Source organism: Rhinolophus hipposideros (assembly GCF_964194185.1).
Source record: "Rhinolophus hipposideros genome assembly, chromosome: 3".
In the NCBI taxonomy this organism is placed as follows: domain Eukaryota; kingdom Metazoa; phylum Chordata; class Mammalia; order Chiroptera; family Rhinolophidae; genus Rhinolophus; species Rhinolophus hipposideros.
In genome coordinates this window covers 10781350-10800457 of record NC_138049.1, presented here as the reverse complement: position 1 = coordinate 10800457, position 19108 = coordinate 10781350, and the positions used below count along the sequence as shown (strand labels likewise).

At 41.0% G+C, this 19108-nt stretch overlaps 1 protein-coding gene across 1 annotated transcript in view; it reads right to left on the bottom strand.

The window, feature by feature from the left end:
- Window positions 1-19108, bottom strand: part of NOX3 (NADPH oxidase 3) — a gene marked incomplete at its 3' end in the record, with an annotated part of 56696 nt that overhangs the window by 18825 nt on the left and 18763 nt on the right. Inside the window, exons 8-10 of the mRNA XM_081033972.1 lie at window positions 14954-15046; window positions 12926-13179; window positions 6884-7046 (exon numbers count right to left, since the gene is read on the bottom strand). Of these exons, the coding sequence (XP_080890098.1) occupies window positions 6884-7046; window positions 12926-13179; window positions 14954-15046 (510 nt within the window). The remainder of the gene's footprint in view (window positions 1-6883; window positions 7047-12925; window positions 13180-14953; window positions 15047-19108) is intronic.

Below are 19108 nucleotides of genomic sequence, written 5' to 3'. Positions count from 1 at the left end.
GCATATGTTTAGGGAGTGATGTGGCATAATAATTAAACATTGTGGGCTCTTGAGTCCTGTAACCCGTCCTAGGCCTCTGGCTTCACCTTCTATAAGCTGTGTAATTGGCAGCTTATTTAACTTGAGCCTAGATTACCACATATGTAAAATGACAACAAACAAACACAGAATAACAATTTATGAGATTCTTGTGAAGATGAAAGGGTATGGTTCATGGAAGCATTTAGCATAATGTCTAACAGACACAGTAAGTGCTCAGAGCTTATAGCTGCTATCCTCACTGTCATTTGGTAGAGCTTATAGAATAAACACCACATGTTTGTGTTAGAGACAAAGGGGGCCATTTGCCTTACTTGGAGGTCTGTGTTCCCACTAGTCACTCCTGAATTAGAGAGATGGTGGTCACAGAGGTGGTCACTGAAACTAAACTTTATTTCTAGCATGCATCTGAGAAGCTCAGCATTGGTTACAAAGACATTGTCCTGGAAGATGAGCCTCTTCACTAGCAAAATGCACGCCAGTCTCCATGTGTGCTAAACTCACATGGAAGTGTTTTATAGGGTGCCAAGGTTGACCTCAGCCTTGACCAACACCTCCACCTATCATGGGGTTGCACTGTGATCTTGTCTCCTCCTGGGCAGGACTTTCTGTTCCCCAATGTCATGGATGGAATATTTATGTCTCCCTCCACCTCAATTCATATGTACAAACCCAATGTGATTCTATTTGGAGATGGGGATTGTAAAAGGTGTTTAGAATTAGAAGAGATCATGAGGGTGGGGCCTCCAATAAAGGGATTAGTGTCCTTCTAAGAAGAGGAAGAGATCAGAGTTCACTTTCTCTGTCATGTGAGGACACATGGGAAGGTGGCCGCCTGTAAACCAGGAAGAGAGTCCTCACCAGAACCCAACCATGCTAGTACCCTGGTCTTGACTTCCAGCCTCCAACACTGTGAGAAGTAAATGCTTTTTGTTATAATAGCCTGAGCTGACTAACACATCCAAACTGTATGAAATAACAGAACTGACAGAAGCTCTGAACCAACAGGGTGTTGGAGACTTTCCATCTTGGGAATCATGACCATTTTCCAAAAGGAGAACTTCTCTCTCTGAAAAGAGAAAGACTGTGACTGATGTTTAGAAAACATTAATATACTTCCTCAATAAAGGGTAGCTATTATTGTCCTTCTATTTTGTTGTTCTTGCCAAGGTCAACCTGAATGAATACAACAGCAAACACGTTCTGAAGCAACTATTTCTTCTTATTGAGACGCTTCCTTAATGTGGCATCAATATCCAGTTTTTAAAAAATATAATTATGGCATTGTGTCTCTGGTTAACCATTATAAGATGGAAATGGGGCTTTGTCAACCATTTTTAGTCCTTAAGATTTTTCCTTAAAGCCATTATCTTTAATATTAACTATTTCATGGCTATACTGCTGTTTTGCCCTGTGACATTGTTGGCCAATCAAAATGTTCACTCATAATGAAATAATTACATAAATTGTGGGATAGTAATAATACAAAATACTCTGAAGGCACTATATAAAATGAAGTCAGTAGTTATTGAGACTGAACGTGCTCCAAGCCATTTTATGAAGAAAGTAAAAACAAAGGGCATGCCTCTTCCTTTCTCCTCCCTCCCTCCCTCTCTCCCCCTCTTTTTCCCTTCCCCCTCCCCCTTCTTTCTACCCACCCCCATTCCTATTAATGTGAAAATAAAATGACGCCCTGCATATGGAAAAGGAATGGAATAAGATGCATAAGATATTCTGAACTGTTTAATGGTGAGCCCCCTGGGGACAAAGTGGTGGTGATAGTTAGTCTGGGGAGGGAGACTAATGAAGGGGGATTTTGGACGGAGTATTTTATTTGAATCTTTTACAAGGACACTGTAGTCTTGTATGGCTCGTGTGGTTAATAAACCACGGTATTAAAAATATTAATACCAGTCACCTCCCCACAGGGCTGTGGTGAGGCCTGATAGGGGACTGAAGTCTTCTGAGGCCATCTGGTGAAAGATGAGAAGCATATGTGTCTTCTAGAGAGACAAACGTGGCCTCGTGCTCCCCAGTTCAATTTATGCCAACGCACTCAGTGGTGAGGAGAGATGATCAATTCCAGGGGTAGCCACAGCTCCAGCGTGAGCGGAAGTGAGAGTAAATAATTTCTCAAACTAAACAGGGTAAATTAAATGCATTTTTCATTCTTTAGAAAAGAGAGCAGGCCCTTCTCTGTTTCATTAATATATTTAAGTAGAGTATGGATTTTTGCCTTTCTTGGCCTCTGCCTTGTTCCCACTGGCCCATGCTGTCTTTTTATTTGAATTATCTGTTTATTATTAGGTTAAGAACCCAAAGGCCATTTTGCATGGGAGATACTATAAATACCCATGATCATGGTTATGTATTATTGAGCTGATGAAGGAAGACAATTTATGAAGAAATTAGATTCTCTCAGTTTTTCTATAATCTATTTTATTATAGTCTGAAGATCACATATGCAGTTAAGAAAATGAACCCAGTCGTCCAGTGGGCAGTCCTCTCAGTTCCATCTACATGGCTGTGATAGTGGGGAGAACTAAAATGTGGAAGCCAATATATTTATGTCAGCAATCTTCTCACTCCCTCCCCACACGTGCACACCTATTTCATTCATCATTCTGACAGTTTGCACAAGCAAACTGTCCTAATTTTTTTCAAGCCCTTTTCACAAATTGAGTGTGATGTAGAATTAATCATACCTGTTAGGCAGGAGTTGGAGGACGTTCATTGCTGTGGGCCCTTTATACCCCTCAGCACTCAGCTCCCTCCACATTGCATCACAGACTTCTCAGCCACTCACACACAACCCCTTCACTCGTCTCAAAGGAACCTTGTGTTCTCCTCTGTCTTCCACTAAGTGGAAATTTGGCTCTTATTCCAGTGTTGAAAATATCCCTTTAATATACAAAGGTCAGACAGTCAAGTTTGCGAACTTTCCCCCTGTAAGTACATGGTGGAAAGTTCTTGAATCTGATTGTCTGACCTTCATATCATACCTTTCCCTCATTTTCTTCACAGCAAGCCATCATTATACTTATTGTTATTTGGCCTTCTTGGGAAGTCTCCTCCTAACTCCTTCTCTCCCTTCCTCTCCACCTCCTCCTGACTGTCTTTAAAAAGAAAAGATTGTTAGAAAGAAATTTTAGAAGACCAAGTTCAAATAGAAAGTGCTACACATGATTCCAAAGAAGCAGCAGGCGGTACGAGGCTTGCATGTAAAAATGTATGCCTTTGTGCCAACTGGTGTTTTACATGGGGAGGAGAAAATCCACTGCAGTTAACCATTTAGGATTAAAATTCCAGCTCTGAACTCCTATGCTGTTTTTTCCTGTTTCCTTATTACAGAAGAAAACAATCTGAAAACTAGAGCCTGGATCTATAATTGTGAAGATGCTGTTAGATAACTATACACTGCTTTGCTCTGCTGTACTTTAAAAATTATATAGATGCTGACAGTTTAGTGGAAGGAATAGTATTTATATCTCAAAAGCATGTGGGCGGCCCTGACAAATATTACTTACATAAGACTAATGAAAGCTGTACTCAAACAGACACAAAATTTCTTTACAACAGAGAAGCTTTACTTAAACTTTTCCCATGCATACAGACTCCAAGGGAGTGGATCTGGAGTGTAATTTTCAGCCGAAACTTTCAATAGCACAAAATCTCATTTCTTTCAGAAAAGAGCTTTGACGTTGAAATCAGAAACACATGCTCCCATCCTAACTCAGAGGATAACGTGCTGGGCAACTGCAGACAAATCACTTCCCACACTAAGTACAGATGCTGATTTTCATTGTCAGGTGCAAAGCTAGGAGGTTAAGACCCCTCAAGTTATTTTGTGATTCTATGCTTTTAGCTTCCTTTTCCCCCATATACCATTATTTCTACCTTAGTTTTCAGCTGAACATTGACCCAATATTACCCCAAATTTTTATGTTGTAAAAAACATTGTTTTTTATTTCCAATTCTCTAGTTTCTGTGTTTTTGAATAGAGATCAGTGTCCTTATTTTATAGTTTTGTGGTAACTGCTTAACCCTCCCTCTGAAATAGCCTTGAGAAATCCCCAAAACAGTGCCTCTGGTGAGAGAGGAGGCAGCGTTAAGATTTTGTGGGTTCCTATGTGGACTTTAAGATTCTGTGAATTTCTATAAGAATTTTCCCTCTCTATTGTAGTAAAATAATTGGGATGTATTATTTTAATTATAAAGTTACTGGACAAATAGACTTTTGGGTTAAAAAAATGAATTAACTTTAGTAATCTAGAATCTTATAGAGAATTGTAGAGACGCCATTTTTCATTTTTTTGGGGCACACAGACATTTATTCACTCATTGATTTATTCAAAATTTGTAGACTGTGTGTGTGTGTGTGTGTGTGTGTGTGTGTGTGTGATTATGAAGATATCCAAGGAGCTCAGAGTCTTTTTGGGGAAACAACATATGTTGTGAACATACCCTGGGTGGGAGAAAGATGTTGAGAGAAGGGCGAGGGTGTTGTAAGTCTTGTTTGAGGACAGCGATGAGCTCTTCATGTCAGTACAAGAGGGCCTTGCACGTACTAGGTGCTGACTATCTATTGAGTGAAAAGGTGAATGCAAGTGAGACACACAATCCATCATAATCAGGTCAGATGAAACATCTTGTTTAGTGTAATGGAAACCACGAAGCAATGAGCCACCTCTAGAAGTGCATTTTTCTAGGTGATAGCAAGAGGAAAGAAACAGCTTAAAAGCACTGAGAAATCATGACCAACTATAACAAAGCATTGTCGTGGGATCCAAATGCATAAAACAGGAGGTGTTTTGTTTGCCTTGTGCCATAAGCTGGATATTTCTCTCCCCCCAGAATTCATATGCTGAATGTGAGGACATTTGGTGATAGAGTCTTTAGGAGGTGATTAGGTACATAGGTGGAGCCCTCATGAACTGGATTAGTGCCCTTATAAAAGACTTACAGACTTCTATATGTATTTTTTTCCTCCCTGAGTTGCAAACTACAAGCCAATAAACTTGAGTCTTGCTGATTGAAAAACAAAAAAGGATTCCAGAGAGCTACCATGCCGCCTTCTGCCATGGGTGATGGGAAGGTCTAGCTAGAAGGCAGCCATCTATAGAGCAGGAAGCAGGCTCTTATCAGATACCAGGTCAGCCAGTACATTGATCCTGAATTGGAGAAATACATTCTGTTGTTTCTAAGCCACACAGCCTAGGGTGCTGTGTGATAGCAGCCCAGAGAGACGAAGACACTTTGTTAAACTTATTGTGGTATAGAGAAAAGAAGATGGGCTTTAGCACATGAAGCGCCTGGATCCAACTCTCGTTCTGGGATTTACTAACTCTCTGTGCTTCAGGTTCCGGTTCGATATGGACTCTTATTTCCTCCATTGTGTGGATCAGGAAACCCAGCTCCGAGAGGTGAACTGATTCACTCAGGGTGATGCTGCCAATGAGGGAGATTTTCTGTGAACCCCCACAGTCTTCCCACAGTACGATGTTGTGTTGGCTAGGTCATCTACTTTGTGCTGCTTATGTCAAGGAAAGAGCTAGAGGGGCCCGAGTTGAAGCCCTGAGTCTGCCTTTTATTACCCATGTATTTTCAGGAAAGTCACTTTAGTCTTTCTAAGCTTCGTGTTTCTTCACTGGAAAACAGGTCTTGTATTATCTGCTTTATAAGGTTGTTAGGAGGAATATAACAAGCAAATAAGAAAATGAATGTCAAGCTCTTGTCACTTGGAAACTCATGAGATGATAGCTAATTTTACTCTTACCTCTTAGTTGGGAAAGCCCCACTTTAGAGATCTTCTAGTCTGGCATTGCCCCCAGTGCTTCCCAGAATGTTATTTCTTAGTAAATGTTTGCTGAAGAAAGTGTCCGTGGCTAAATAAGCTTGGGAAGCGTGAAGCAAACTGAATGAGGTTTTTCCTACAGAACTTATTTAATATGTGAATGGATAACGTGACTCTTCTACAGTGGGATTTGTAGTAGCATTTCTTAAGTTCATTTGACTGCAGAATTTTCTTTAGTAGGCCATATCATCTGACTAACGTTCCAGAGAACACACACCGAGACATGGTGATCTAATCAAGCATCTATCTTTGATGGATGAGGAGACTGTAGCCAAAGTGTCAACCAGAAAAGAAGTGGCAGAATCAGCACCAGAGCCAGGCTCTTCTGACAAACTGGGTCTTCCTGAGAGGACACAACTTGGTGCCAGAAGGCTCCCTTTCCCCTCTGCTCTAGGATCTGCTGCTAGTCTTAGGAGGGTTAAAGGAGGGGACGGAGTCTCTAAATAGGACAAAGGAAGGAAGGCAATTTGGACGATCTAATCAGAGAATGTACAAGAGATGACAAAAGGGATATTTGGACCTGGATGGCAACACCAAGTAAGAAAAACCAATGAATGCCAATTATGGCATTTTCACTTCTCCTTAAGACCCTGAGTCCATGAGCCGAAGATATTGAATTGTACACTTGCAACCAGAGTATCAAGCTAAAGAGACCAAGGAAAAGGTTGCCTGTTAATATTACTAACTGCAGCCCAGTCACATAGCCCTTTGCAGCCTGTCCATATTTTACTGACATGAGCAATTACTCGCCCTGCAATGGCAATGAAGCAATAAAATTTATGTCTTGTCATCTTTAACAAGATTAGACATAACCCTTCTCATAAATGTAATACTGAATGGAGATTTTTAAGAACATAAGTATAGTTAAGGATCCTTGAGTTTATCCCTCATTGTTAATTAAAATCCTCCCCAAGAGTTGGCAGATGATAGATATAAGGGCGTTGAGCATTTTAATCCACAGAAGGGTGAACTAATGATTATTTTCCATACCTTGCTCAGCTTCAGCTGGGTTTGCGACTCACAGCATTTGTACCATATAGATTTCAGAAGAGCAGCGAAGGGGGTGACCCCAATTCCTGCAGCGATGCACACACTCACTGGATAGTGAAACACGTCTGTTAGCGCGGCTCCGAATGGCCCGTCCACTGCCAACCTGCAATAACAAAGTCTAGGCGTATGGCTCTTGAAAATAAAGCCATCCTAAGCCAGTGCTTTTATGGGATGTATTTGCAAATGTGTGCAGGCAGGCTGTCTCTGTGCTACAGAATGCCCTATTTGGTGAGCTTGAACTCAGCATGAGGATATCGGGGCCTGCCTCATGGCGGGATGACCAGACAGTCCGGCACAGGTGCCATTCATCGCAGGACAATGCCTGACTTCTCTGGGTCGAGCTCATGCCTCTTCCACGTGGCATACTCTTCTTACATTTCTTAGAAATGTGTGTGGTTGCAAGCATCCTCGAGCCTGGCAGAAGAGGCCTTTTCTTTCCTTTTTGTTTTGCTAACTTCCATCAGAGAAACAAAGCGGAGGCATCAGGGTGGTTTAGAAGGCTTATCTGTCCTTTTGCTAGTGTATTTCTCCCCTGTATTTATTTATTCGGTCCCACGCCTTAGTACCATATATTTATATAATTTTAGCCTACTGGAAGTCATTTGTTTGGAATAAGCAAAAAATGTTGAGATAATTGGTCAGTTATGTGCAATTTCTAAAACTCGTTATTTTAGATTATGCAAACTCAAATTCTGTAATAATTAGGCCAGGGGTGGCACTGATGTTTTATCTTCGCTTAGCAAATTTTTCTGTATAAGCATATTCATTGAATAGATGTGATTGTCTTTAACAGGGTCCTAAATGGACTGGCCCCTGGACTCTACTCCATTTCTCAGGACCCACAAGTCCTGGCTTTTCTTTCATTTCCTAAAATACGTAGTACCCCATTCTGCCACCAGGCCTTTGCACGTGATAATCCAAGTAATGAGTCACTTGGAATACCCTGTGCTAACTTCTCCCATGTCCCCTTACTCGGTGAATAGTTTCCCTTTCATTAGATTGCATCAGTCGTCATTCCCTTGGGGAAGCTTTCATGGACCCTTAGACTAGGTTAAATCCCCTTTTATATAATTTATAGCACCGTGTACCCCTCCTCTGTAGTCCTCACCACAGTTGACATTTTACACTTGTTTTGAAGTGTGTGTGCATGATTTGTTTTGTGTGTGTGTTTGCTCACCACTGCATCCCAGAGCCTCACCTGCTCTCTGCTACGGAGTTATCAGTAACAGTTTGTTGAATAAATCGCAAAGGGAATGTTCAAAATATTTCAGTCAGCAGAATGTATTAAAAACCTCAACTATTCCAAAAGCACACATTTACATATGAACAAAGATATGCTAATTAAAAGGGTTTTAAGTTATTCATCACCGTTCCCTAAGGAGTGTCTGTTGAAGGCACCCCAGGTTGGCCCATTTGGGCTCATGATGTGTCATGAAAGTTCAATTGGGTTTATTTAAAAATATTCCATATGCCAAACCTCCTAATAATTCAAATGAACTCTCCTCAAGTTAACCTTAATTAATAAGGCTTTACTACATATTGATGTATGGAAATGGAAGAATAAAAATAAAGGTCATTAACCAGGAAGAGTTAGTATCTCAGCCCTCTGTAGATTATTTTATAAATAATTAAATAAGGGGAATTGAGAGAGAGAAAAAGAAACTGTCGATAGATTAAAATGTCTTATTGTTAATTGTTTTTTATAATTAGGCATATTTGGGATTTGACACTGATTTGAAAAGATAACAAACCCAAGGAAGAATTGTGTCATACGATCCACAGAAATACATACTAAATAAATTTCTACGTAATTAGAATTCAGAATCTAAGCTGGAAGTGGCAGGAGAAAATATTTATTCCAATTTCCCTGCTAACGTAGTAATCCTTCCTGCCACATCCTTGGTAGTTCGACATTTTCTGATATTAAATTGCAGGGCACCTTGTTCCTTTTAGGGGCAGCTCTAAGCATTAGAGATTTTTTCTCATGTCTCACAGAAATCTGCCTTCTGACAAAAAAGGATTTTGTCTTCTTGAGAAACACACACCGGGTCTTTTCCCTTTTCCTGCGTCTCAGGCGTTTAATTAGTCATTCGTAGCTATGGTGACACCCTACTTGTTCTTTTTGGGACCAAAATATCTCCATTCCTCAAGACACCTCACAATCCTGAACCGGTGTCCTTTACCTGAATTCTTGTTTTTCAAGTTCACTCAGCGATTTCCTCTTTGATTTAGATATAGAGTTTCTACTAACGCAGCTTAGAAAATGCTTCGCTGTCCAGCATCCTGGTTGGTTATGGCCAGCAGCACCCCCCACCCACCTCATCAACCCCCAGTCTTGCCTCTTCCAACCTGTGACCTTTATTCATCTACATCCCTCTCCCTATTGAATCATCACTTTCACTGTCATCTCTGCGGGAGGTGACCTTTCTGATTTTGCTAATAATCATCGCTAACTTTTCTTTATTATGCATCAATGCTCAGGGCTTTACACAGACTGCCACATTTAATCCTAAACAAAGCCTGAGGTACTGTTATTATCGGCTTCATTTTACAGATGGGGAAACTGTGGCACGGTGATACATACATTCTCCAGGATCATGTACAAAGTGGGGCTTTGAACTCAGGCTGTTTGGCTCTGGAGTCCCTGGCTCCAGGCAGCAGGTGAAATCGCTGAAAACTCCAGTATCAACTCTGGGAATCGGTCCTGTTTACTGCAGAAGAGAAAGTCTAAAGGAGCTCACATTCTCTCCCTTTTTCCTGGGCTCAGAGGAAGGCTTTTCTTGGCTCTGGCCTGGGTTTGCCTTTCCTCCAGGCTCCTTAGTCACCACTCATCTCACAGATTCCTGGGCTGGATTAAATCCTTTCTGGATCCAAAGCAGTGAAAATGGACATTGCTCTCCCCAATGTGTTTGACTGAATTCAAGAGTGAAACAATGCTGAGAAATAAAATCATCCAAGGGAAGTCCAATGAAATCCTGACTATGGTGAGGATGTAAACAAACTCCAGGTTTTGTTTTGTTTTGATTTTGTTTTCTGGTTTGACTGCTAATAATGTGTGCTGGCATATATACAGAGGCAGAGGTGAAATGAATGAAATAAATGAAGGGAAGCTGCACTCTTTACTACTCACTTTTATTCCTTCAGTAAATATTTAAAGCGCAAGCTACGTGGGCCTATTCTAGGTACTGAGAATGCCAAAGTGAACCAAAACACATTGCCTTTCCTCATGACACTTCCATTCTAGTGTGGGGAGCTAGATGGTAAACAAATCAACAAGCAGATACCTCATGTGTCAGGTGGTGATAAGTACTGTGGAGGAGAAGGAAGCTGGGCTGGGGCCCAGTGGCTACCGAGTGTCAGCTGGGGGTTGTTGTTTCCTATGAGATGGGAAGGAACGGCTTCCCTAGAAGGACACACGTGAGCAGAGATTTAGGGGGGGAGAGGGTGCAGCCAAGCAGAGATCTGAGGAAGAGCGTTCCACGTGGAGGGACCAGCAGTGGTAAAAACACTGAGGTGAGTGTGCTCTGTGTGGGAGAAAACCAAGAAGCTGCAGGAATGGCCAAGTGCACTGAGGGAGCTGGGAGTGGCACCCAGGAGCCCAGGCAGTGGTGGAGGAGATCACATCTGGCCTTAAGCGGGTGGTGCGCTCCATAGAGAGAAAGCATATCAACTACCGAGAAGCATGTTCTGAGTTTTTGTTGGAGAATTGGCTGAAATGCTAGCTGGTGTGTGAAGGAGAAGGCTGGTTGGTAGACTGGATACTGTGTACACCCAGAGCAGAGACCAGGCTAGCAAACAGGATAGAAGTATCTGGCTTGGTAATGCCAATAAGAGGGCAGGGACAAGTGGTGTATGTGTGTTTGTGTACCTACTTTTATTCCTGATTTTAAACATTTACACTGCATTCTGCACCTTGGAATTCTGTTACATTGCTTCTTTTCCATGATGAAAAAGAAAAGATCTTTGAATGGAATAGTCAGGTGATGTCATCTGACTAGGGACCCTGGTCTGCTTTGGTATCATACCTGTCTTTTATACCAGTGCTTGAAATGAAGGCATATGGTTCTTCCCATTCACTAAACACAACCAAGCCCAGTGCTACGTAGTTACAGTTTGGTGTTCCATGGGAAGGGGGAAAAGGAACGATAAGCTGATTCAATTCTGTGCTTTAAATTTATTCCAGTGCCTAGTGTACCTCCTGTAAATATTTGTCAGATTAAATGAGCTAAAGCACCCCTATTGGGTGCAGGTATGCATTGATTCCTTGATCACATATTTGCTTGGTACCCACTACGTGTCAGACCCTGTGCTTGGCACCAGCCGTCCAGAAGAGGACAGACAGCATCTGGCCCCAGGAAGTCCCATTCTAGGTGTGTCCTTACGGTATTCACCACTCAATTTCTTATGGCCATGACCACTGCTTGGCAGTTCCTGATACCCTCCAGGCATGGCAGAAGAGAGAACCTCTTGATACTTCTTTTGAAATATTAAATTCTTTCACAAATGTTTTTCTCAACACTTTTGTGTGTGTGTGTGTGTGTGTGTGTGTGTGTGTGTGTGTGTCCCTGTTTAACTAGGGCCCTAAACATGAGCTTTGTGTGTTTATTCGGTAACTCTGTAGTGAGCAGGAATTGAGCCTAAGCCACTGTTTATTCAAAGGAGCCAAGGAGTGGTAGTTTACCCTGGGACTTGTCATGTGCCTGGCATTTGTGACTAGGATGCTGTTTTGGATTGAATTGTGTCCCCAGGTGATATGTGGAAATCCTAACCCTCAGGACCTTCGAATGAGACCTATTTGGAAAAGAGGTTGTTGCAGATATAATTAATCAAGTGAAGATGAGGTCATGCCGGAGGAGGGTGGGCCCTTAATCCAACACAACTGGTGTCTTTATAAGAAGAGGCCCCAGAAACACAGAGATGCAAACACCAGAGGGGAGAACACCATGTGACCGCAGAGGCAGAGACTGAAATGCTGTGGCTGGAAGCCAAGGAAACAAGGACTTCTGGCCAACCAGCAGAGAGCAGGAAGAGGCAAGGGAGAATTCTTCCCCACAGGTGTCAGCAGGAGCACGGCCCTGCTGACACCTAGACTTCAGACTAACAGTCTCCAGAACAGTGAGATGGTACATTTCTATTGTTTTTAGTCACCTGGTTTGTGGTACTTTGTCACAACAACCCTCGGCAATGAATCCAGGTGGCATCAGTGGTTTTCTACCCTTCTCAAATCTACCCTCTGCACATCTCCCTTGTAGCAAAATTAAATCATTTGCTTGCATTAGACCTTTGATGTCCTAGAGAACGGAGGCAATGTTTTGCCATCTCTACATTTCTGGCACGCAGTGGAGGTTAATTAATACTCGTGTACATGCATGTGGGACTGACTGAATGGATGACACCACTGACTTTCTTGATTCTCAGATCATTTTGTCATTTGATGAGCTTCAGTCTGTAACTGTTTAGTTCTTTCTCTAGCGTATGGGGCCTGCCAGATCAATTCTGACCATGAAGTATCCTTCTTATGAAGACCAAACTTTACAAATATAATGAAAAGACCTCAGACTAACAGCAGAAAGTTCACAGGACTGTCTTACTCATCGCAGGCTGCGTAGAACCAGCCATGTGACATTTTGGAGCTGGGAAAGCAAAATTCTCCTTTTCTCCTTCGCCTGCTTTTGTTGCACATTTTTTATTTTTTTAAAGAAATGTGCTTGCTTGTATCAGAAATCTGCTAAATTACAGTTGACTGCTGAACAAAGCAGAGGTTAGGGGCACTGTTTTCTGAGCAGATGAAAATCCATAATTTTGACTCCCTCCAAACTTAATGACTATATTTTTTATATGGATTCTCTAATTTTAAAAAATGGACTCAAACTCACCATCTAGAATAAAGATATTACTAAATTCAGTAGCATGTTGATACACTAAAATACCATGCTTTAAAAAATATTCCAACTTATACCTAAAAAAGGAATGGGATCCAACCTTGGCAGGCTCCGGGGCTCCTTGATGGTCTGTCCCTCCACCTCAAAGGCCTTACGTAAAGCTCTCGTCCAGTCTCCTGCTGTCCGGATGTGCACACTGAAGAAGTCCTCCTGGGGTGCGGAGGTGAGGGTGAATGGGTGCCATTCCAGTGAGGATATGGATGGGCATTGTAGCAAGATGTACTGCCCTGGCGCCATTTTAAAGTTACGCTTTTTCATGTGAAGTTCTAGGACTCCAGATGGATGGCTTACCACCTAAACCAGAGCAAGGGAGTTGTTGGTTTTTCTACTCAAGTATTAAGAAAACAGCCTTTATTCCATCAAAGGCTTTTAAATTTTTAAATCAGCTTTTTTTGAGGTCTAATTTACATGCACCATCTGTTACGAGCTTCCCAAGATCTTTACCATCACTTTCCTGTCTGGGTTGACGACTCCAGCATGAATGAAGTTTATTTCCTTCACAGTGATGTCTGAAATCTGGGTAGCTACTACATCCAGGTGCAATGTGGTGTTCAGCATGTGACTTTATGTCTCAAAAGGCCCCACTTTCCTTACCACCATTAACCAGACCCAAGAAAATATAAGCTAGCATACCATGCATTGCATTGCACTTGATTATGCTTAAAGTGATTAAAATACTCGTAGAATTATCTCTATGTCTTAAAAACATAGGTTCAATTTTAAATGATCTGTATCTTTTCTTAATCCTTTATGAATTAACTCTGGTATTTCTTCATTTTAAGTGGAAAATAATCTTCAAACTCACTCTGAAATGTTTGGTTTGTCTTAGTCAAGTCTCATCCAGGTCTCCTGCCTATGTTCTGAGTGTTAGATATAGGAAGCAGCATACAAAAACTCTTATCACTTTTATAAGAACTTTATGCCTTGCTACCTATCAGAAGGAAAGAATGGATTTCCCTTCTGAGATTTCCATCGTATTTCCTGAAAATTTCTCCAGGCCCCCATGTCTTTTTTTTTTTGGCAAGAGGTATAAGGGAACACAATCTAGTGTCTAGATATTCTGTGACAGTATTTTTCCATACACAAGAGAATTTCACCGCATTTTAATCATCATTTCTGTTTCTCCTCTGCCTACTGATATTCGTTCTGATTTGGCTGTTAAATTATCTCCCTAGTAACAGCTCTAGCAGATTTTTCCAAGTTTGACTGTCTAGCTTTTGATATAGCCTCATAGCCTTTGGTGCTTAACTTAAAAACAGTAACATAGAAAGAGATTAAAACAGAAATATGAAGCAATTTCCATGCATCTGCTTCCATGAAGATAGTTAAAGAGACGCTATTCTGTTAATATTGTATTAGCGAATCAGTATAGGTTTGGTTGGCAGAGAAGTTCTTCTTAGATATTGAAAAAACTGGGGGGACAGTATTTGGTACTTCTTCAGTCTCCTGGGTGTGTGTTTGGTCTCCTGCTCATATCTTACTCAAGCATGAGGTGAATACTGGAGAGCTACAAGGTTGAAATAGGCTACTACAGAGCACTCATTGGCTGGGAGGCAGCCCCTCATATATCCTTCTTCCGTGTTTAGAACCCCTTAGCGCCCCCTTTCCCTTTGAACCCCAGGGTGTCTGTTCCCCCATCTTCTTTTCAGTAATTCTAAGTATGAGTATATGGGCTTGAAAATGTTTGCATATTATTTGTGTGTTTGCAGAATCTGTGGTGACGGAAGGGAATATGCTTGAAGTTACTATGTCCAATGTAAAGCATACTCAGTCCCCCTGCCCGTTTCCCCCTGAAGAGAAACTGAAATAAGGAGGAATGCAGATGATTCTCATGCTGTACCATAACCTTTATCAGAATTCTGTGTACCATTCTGGAGCCCTGATTCCTGCCTTCGGTAAAATTAGTCACACTAAAAGATGTGCAGGATGCGAGCAATTATTAGAACAGAAGATGAGCCTCTAAATTACTGACACTTCTGCAATAAAAATGGCAAATTAAAAACTTGGGCTAATAAAAAATTTTCATCTACATTCAGGCTTTTATTCCAACATAAAGCTACATGCATACCTTGGTAATGACAACTTCTTGTTGAAATCGCCAGAACCTAATTACTCTTTCACATGCATACAAGACCACAGGGCCTAAAACCCATTTCCAAGCCTGCAGAGAGAGAGGAAGAGGAAATTAAAATAGAATCCAAATATTTTCAATTTGAACCCAATCAATATATAACATGATGGGGTTCAGACATTTCCCTTTAACTCTGGGCCAGTTATCAACAACAAAGATGTCTCCTTGTATTAAATACCATAACATTCAATTATTCCTTGAAGTCTACGAGCTTATTTAAGAGATTAAACTCTTCTGTATTGGTTTTTATGCTTACTTGATCAATGATGCCTTTCTGTAATTAGAAATAATTGAATTTGCAAAGAAATAAGAAAGCAGATTGATGTTTATGTTATATATGATAGGATCATAAATGCTCCCAAACTCAGCCAAAGTCAAAAGCTTACAAAGCTACACTATTAAGCCAACATAAAATATAGGAAATGAAATAAAAGCATTTCGAATAGTAATTTTGAAGGGCCAACAATGCAGCACAACTTGGGGGTCTGCCTGAAGAAACACATACACCCACACACATACACACTCACATACACATGCACCGCCAGTGTTATCTGGAATAAAACACAAAGTTAGTTTCTCAGCATTTTAAATCTATGTTTACAGAATCAGAACAAAAGCCTCAACAATTGCCTGGAGAATTGTTACAGGAAATATTTCCATTCTTACTAAAGCCCATCCTACATTAACCTTCTCTGAGTAAAATCTGCATTACCGACCATCGGTTTACCAGCAGGCTATTCCTGTATCAGGTGTCCTCTTCCCCTAAAAGGGAAGGGATGGAAACTGAAAAATTTTGAAGACTTATACTAGATCTCATACCAAACAATCCTACAAGGCATATGACAGTCTCTTTATTTTACAGAAGCGGAAACTAGGGCTCAGCAAGATCAAATTGGCCAGCGTCGCAAAAGCCATAAGACGCCCAGTAAAGATGCAAACCCCAATGTGCCTGACCACATGTGCTCTTTCCAGAACCCTGGTGCGTCCCTCGATCATTTACCATGTAATCACACTTCTTCCCGTCCAACACTGACGTTGGTATTGACATTTGTTTTACAAAACATTAGAGCCGTACTCATTCATTGAATTTCAGGATGTTAAGAGTTCTTGGAAATTGAGCCTAATTTTGCATTTATAGAATTAAAAACCAGACGTTCTGGGAACTGATAAGAGTTGCCTAGAGAGACAGAGCTAGAGCACAAACAGCCAGGACTGGAACTCAACCCTTTTCATAATTTTCGTACATTCCCTCCCTGGTATTCTAAATCCATAGCCTTACTCCTAGTACACTTACTATCTTAGAAGCAGGAGGATGTCTCGTAGTTTTGAATTCAGATGTTCACAAAACCCTCATCGATGGATTATCTTCAGTGCTCATTATTTCCTTACCCTCTATCCTGCTCCATCTTTTCTGTTGACAGGTCACAAGCCCTTCAGCATTATTTTTACTTCTATTATCTTTCTTGTTTGTATTTATCATTTGTTTATTTCTGGGTGTGTTTGCATGGCACCTCTTCTCACCTACATCAGCCTTCTCTGCTTTTTCCCTGGGAGCCTCTTGTTTATCTGATAAAGGCTTGATTTATGCAGGCAACACAAAGCAATTTGGCCTACCTATTCTTTTCTGCCTCAGTGGGGTTCAGCAACGTGTTCAGAATAGCGGAGAGAATAAAACCTTTGTCTACCTATGCTGTGGGTGAGGGGGTGATGGTGAGCAGAGGAAAGAAAAAGACAGGAAGGGGTAGACTTGAAGGATGGGGTTGGATTTAGGGAATAAATCCTTAGGTCACTTATGCTCAAATGAACCAAAAAGTGTTTAGAGAATTGGTCTGGATATATACAGAAATAATGGCCAGAATGCAATTCTTTCTATATAAATTTAGAGAGATGTTTGTAAAAGCACTCACATAGTCTCTATGTATTTTTAAAAAGAATCTTTCTTGCCCATTTTAGAAAGTTTTAGACATCACGGACTTCATTTTGATGATGTCAACTCAGTCATAGTTCCTGATTTTCCCATGTTGGTAAAATGGGATGGATTATTATTATTATTATTGTTATTTTTGTATGGTTTGTCAGAAAGGAGAATTGTAAGCTATTTATCCTTGGCTCTATCTCTACTCTAGTATATAAATTGCTCCAGAAAGAGAAAACACGACTTAAGTCCACTGTGATAGTCCTGGGACCCCTGGAAGTTAGGGAGTGAGGGGGAGGTATGGCCCGAGGTGAATCATAGAAGAATGGCCTCACAGCAATGACCAGGTTAGACAAGTGTGAGTGAAGGAAAGGAGGCCATAGCTCAGAGCAAAAGGGGCAGGTGGCAAGGTAGAACCTGAGCTGTGTCTCAGAGATCTGGTTTCCGGTCTTGGGGTTACCATCCCTACCCTATGCTTTAGGCAAATCTTGATCCTTTTTATGCTCAAATTTCTGTTTTGTAAAATGAGTTGGAAGAAATTATTATTTGGGTTTGCTTCAAGCTCTTAAATGTTTTAGCTTTATTCAGAGAGATAAATACAATGTCGGGGATATGTACCATAGAGAGCAGCAGAGAGCTGACAAAATGGTGGGTGGGAGAAGGCCAGAGATTCCAAATGAATTTGAAGAGTATAGAGATGACAGGTCATGGCCACAGAGTAAGAAGCTCTGGTTTCTTGATATGGCTTTGCTGTGAATGCCCTTTGTGATCACAGATAAAAAATTGAGACTCCGTGGGTCTCAACTTCTCCATCTATTAAATAAAGGGGCCGTACTATTTAGTATCTAGGTTTCTTTAATGCTAAAATACTCTATGGATTCTTAGCTTTATTTTTTCTTCTCCAAAAGACTCAGAAAGTCATGGTACAGTGAGTATTTTATGATAGAAATAAAACCACGTTGATTTAAAAGATGTAGTAATGAAACTTGTTTCCTCTACTTTCACTCCTGGTTTTTCATCCCTACCAGAAAATAAGAACATGGTGGCTTGGATTTTATTTTATGTGTGTGTTTATGAATGGCCTCTTTTTCTAGACAATAAGGTTTCCAGGGGCAGGAACCATATCTCTGAATCCTGCATCTAGTGCAATTCTAAATATATAATAGCCAATTGGAAAAAAAATTGCTGAGTGTACTCTACCTCAGTTAACGCTTTCCCCTGTACTGTTGACATCATTCCCTAATAACTTAAAAAGCGTCAGCATTATTATTATTATTGTTATTATTGCTCTTTATTATTACTTACTGATGTCATAGTTAAATAAAATAAGGTGCTTCTTTGGCTAAAGAAGACCAGGTATCTTTTGAGACTGGATTGCATGAAAAATTCTAGAATCTGGAGTTTGTATTTGACTCTGAGTTTCAAGAGGAAAGGGGCAGTGAGACAAGTGGGGGAGAAGGGACTGCAAGATATAATTGGTAATATAATTCCAAAGGAATTGATATAATTCCTTTGATCAGTTCAGTTCCTCTGAGGTGATGTATGAAGCATCGTCCATCCTAGCATGGGGAGTAGCGCACCACTGAAGGTGAATTGATAAACATTCTATTGATAAAAGCGCCATGAAAATGCACCGAGTTAAGAGAGGCAAAAAGGAAGGGATGGAGTCCTGCCAAAACCAGGTTGGTGTGGGGCAGTGAAGCGCAGGAACCCTTCCTCGTCCTTGGGATGCCTTCTGGACTCAGTGCCTATAAGACATCAGAGAGAATATTGTACATCCAGCCAAGCGGTAATTGCACAGCCCTCACATGCTTTGAATCGGGATCCATTAAAAATAATGGGAAAGAGTGACAACATGAATTTGGGTGTGCAAGGAGGTGTTGCCTGGGAGAGTTAGATGGGTCAGTTCCCCCCTTTTAATGGTAATTAATGTCAGCCTGTGCTGCTGCTGGGAGTAGGCTCTGGTCTGTATTCATGAGGTGTGGGAGGGTATTGATTTTTTTATGGAGATGCTGTAGCTGAAAATTTTAGAGAGGCTTTCGTGCGCCTCATTAATATGCAGGTTAGGTAGTAGCTACTGATAGTTGAGTTTAAGACAGAGACAATCTATACTGGCCATTAAAAGAACCACATCCTAATGGGCACATCTATCCTAGCTCTTTCAGTTTTAAACAGTC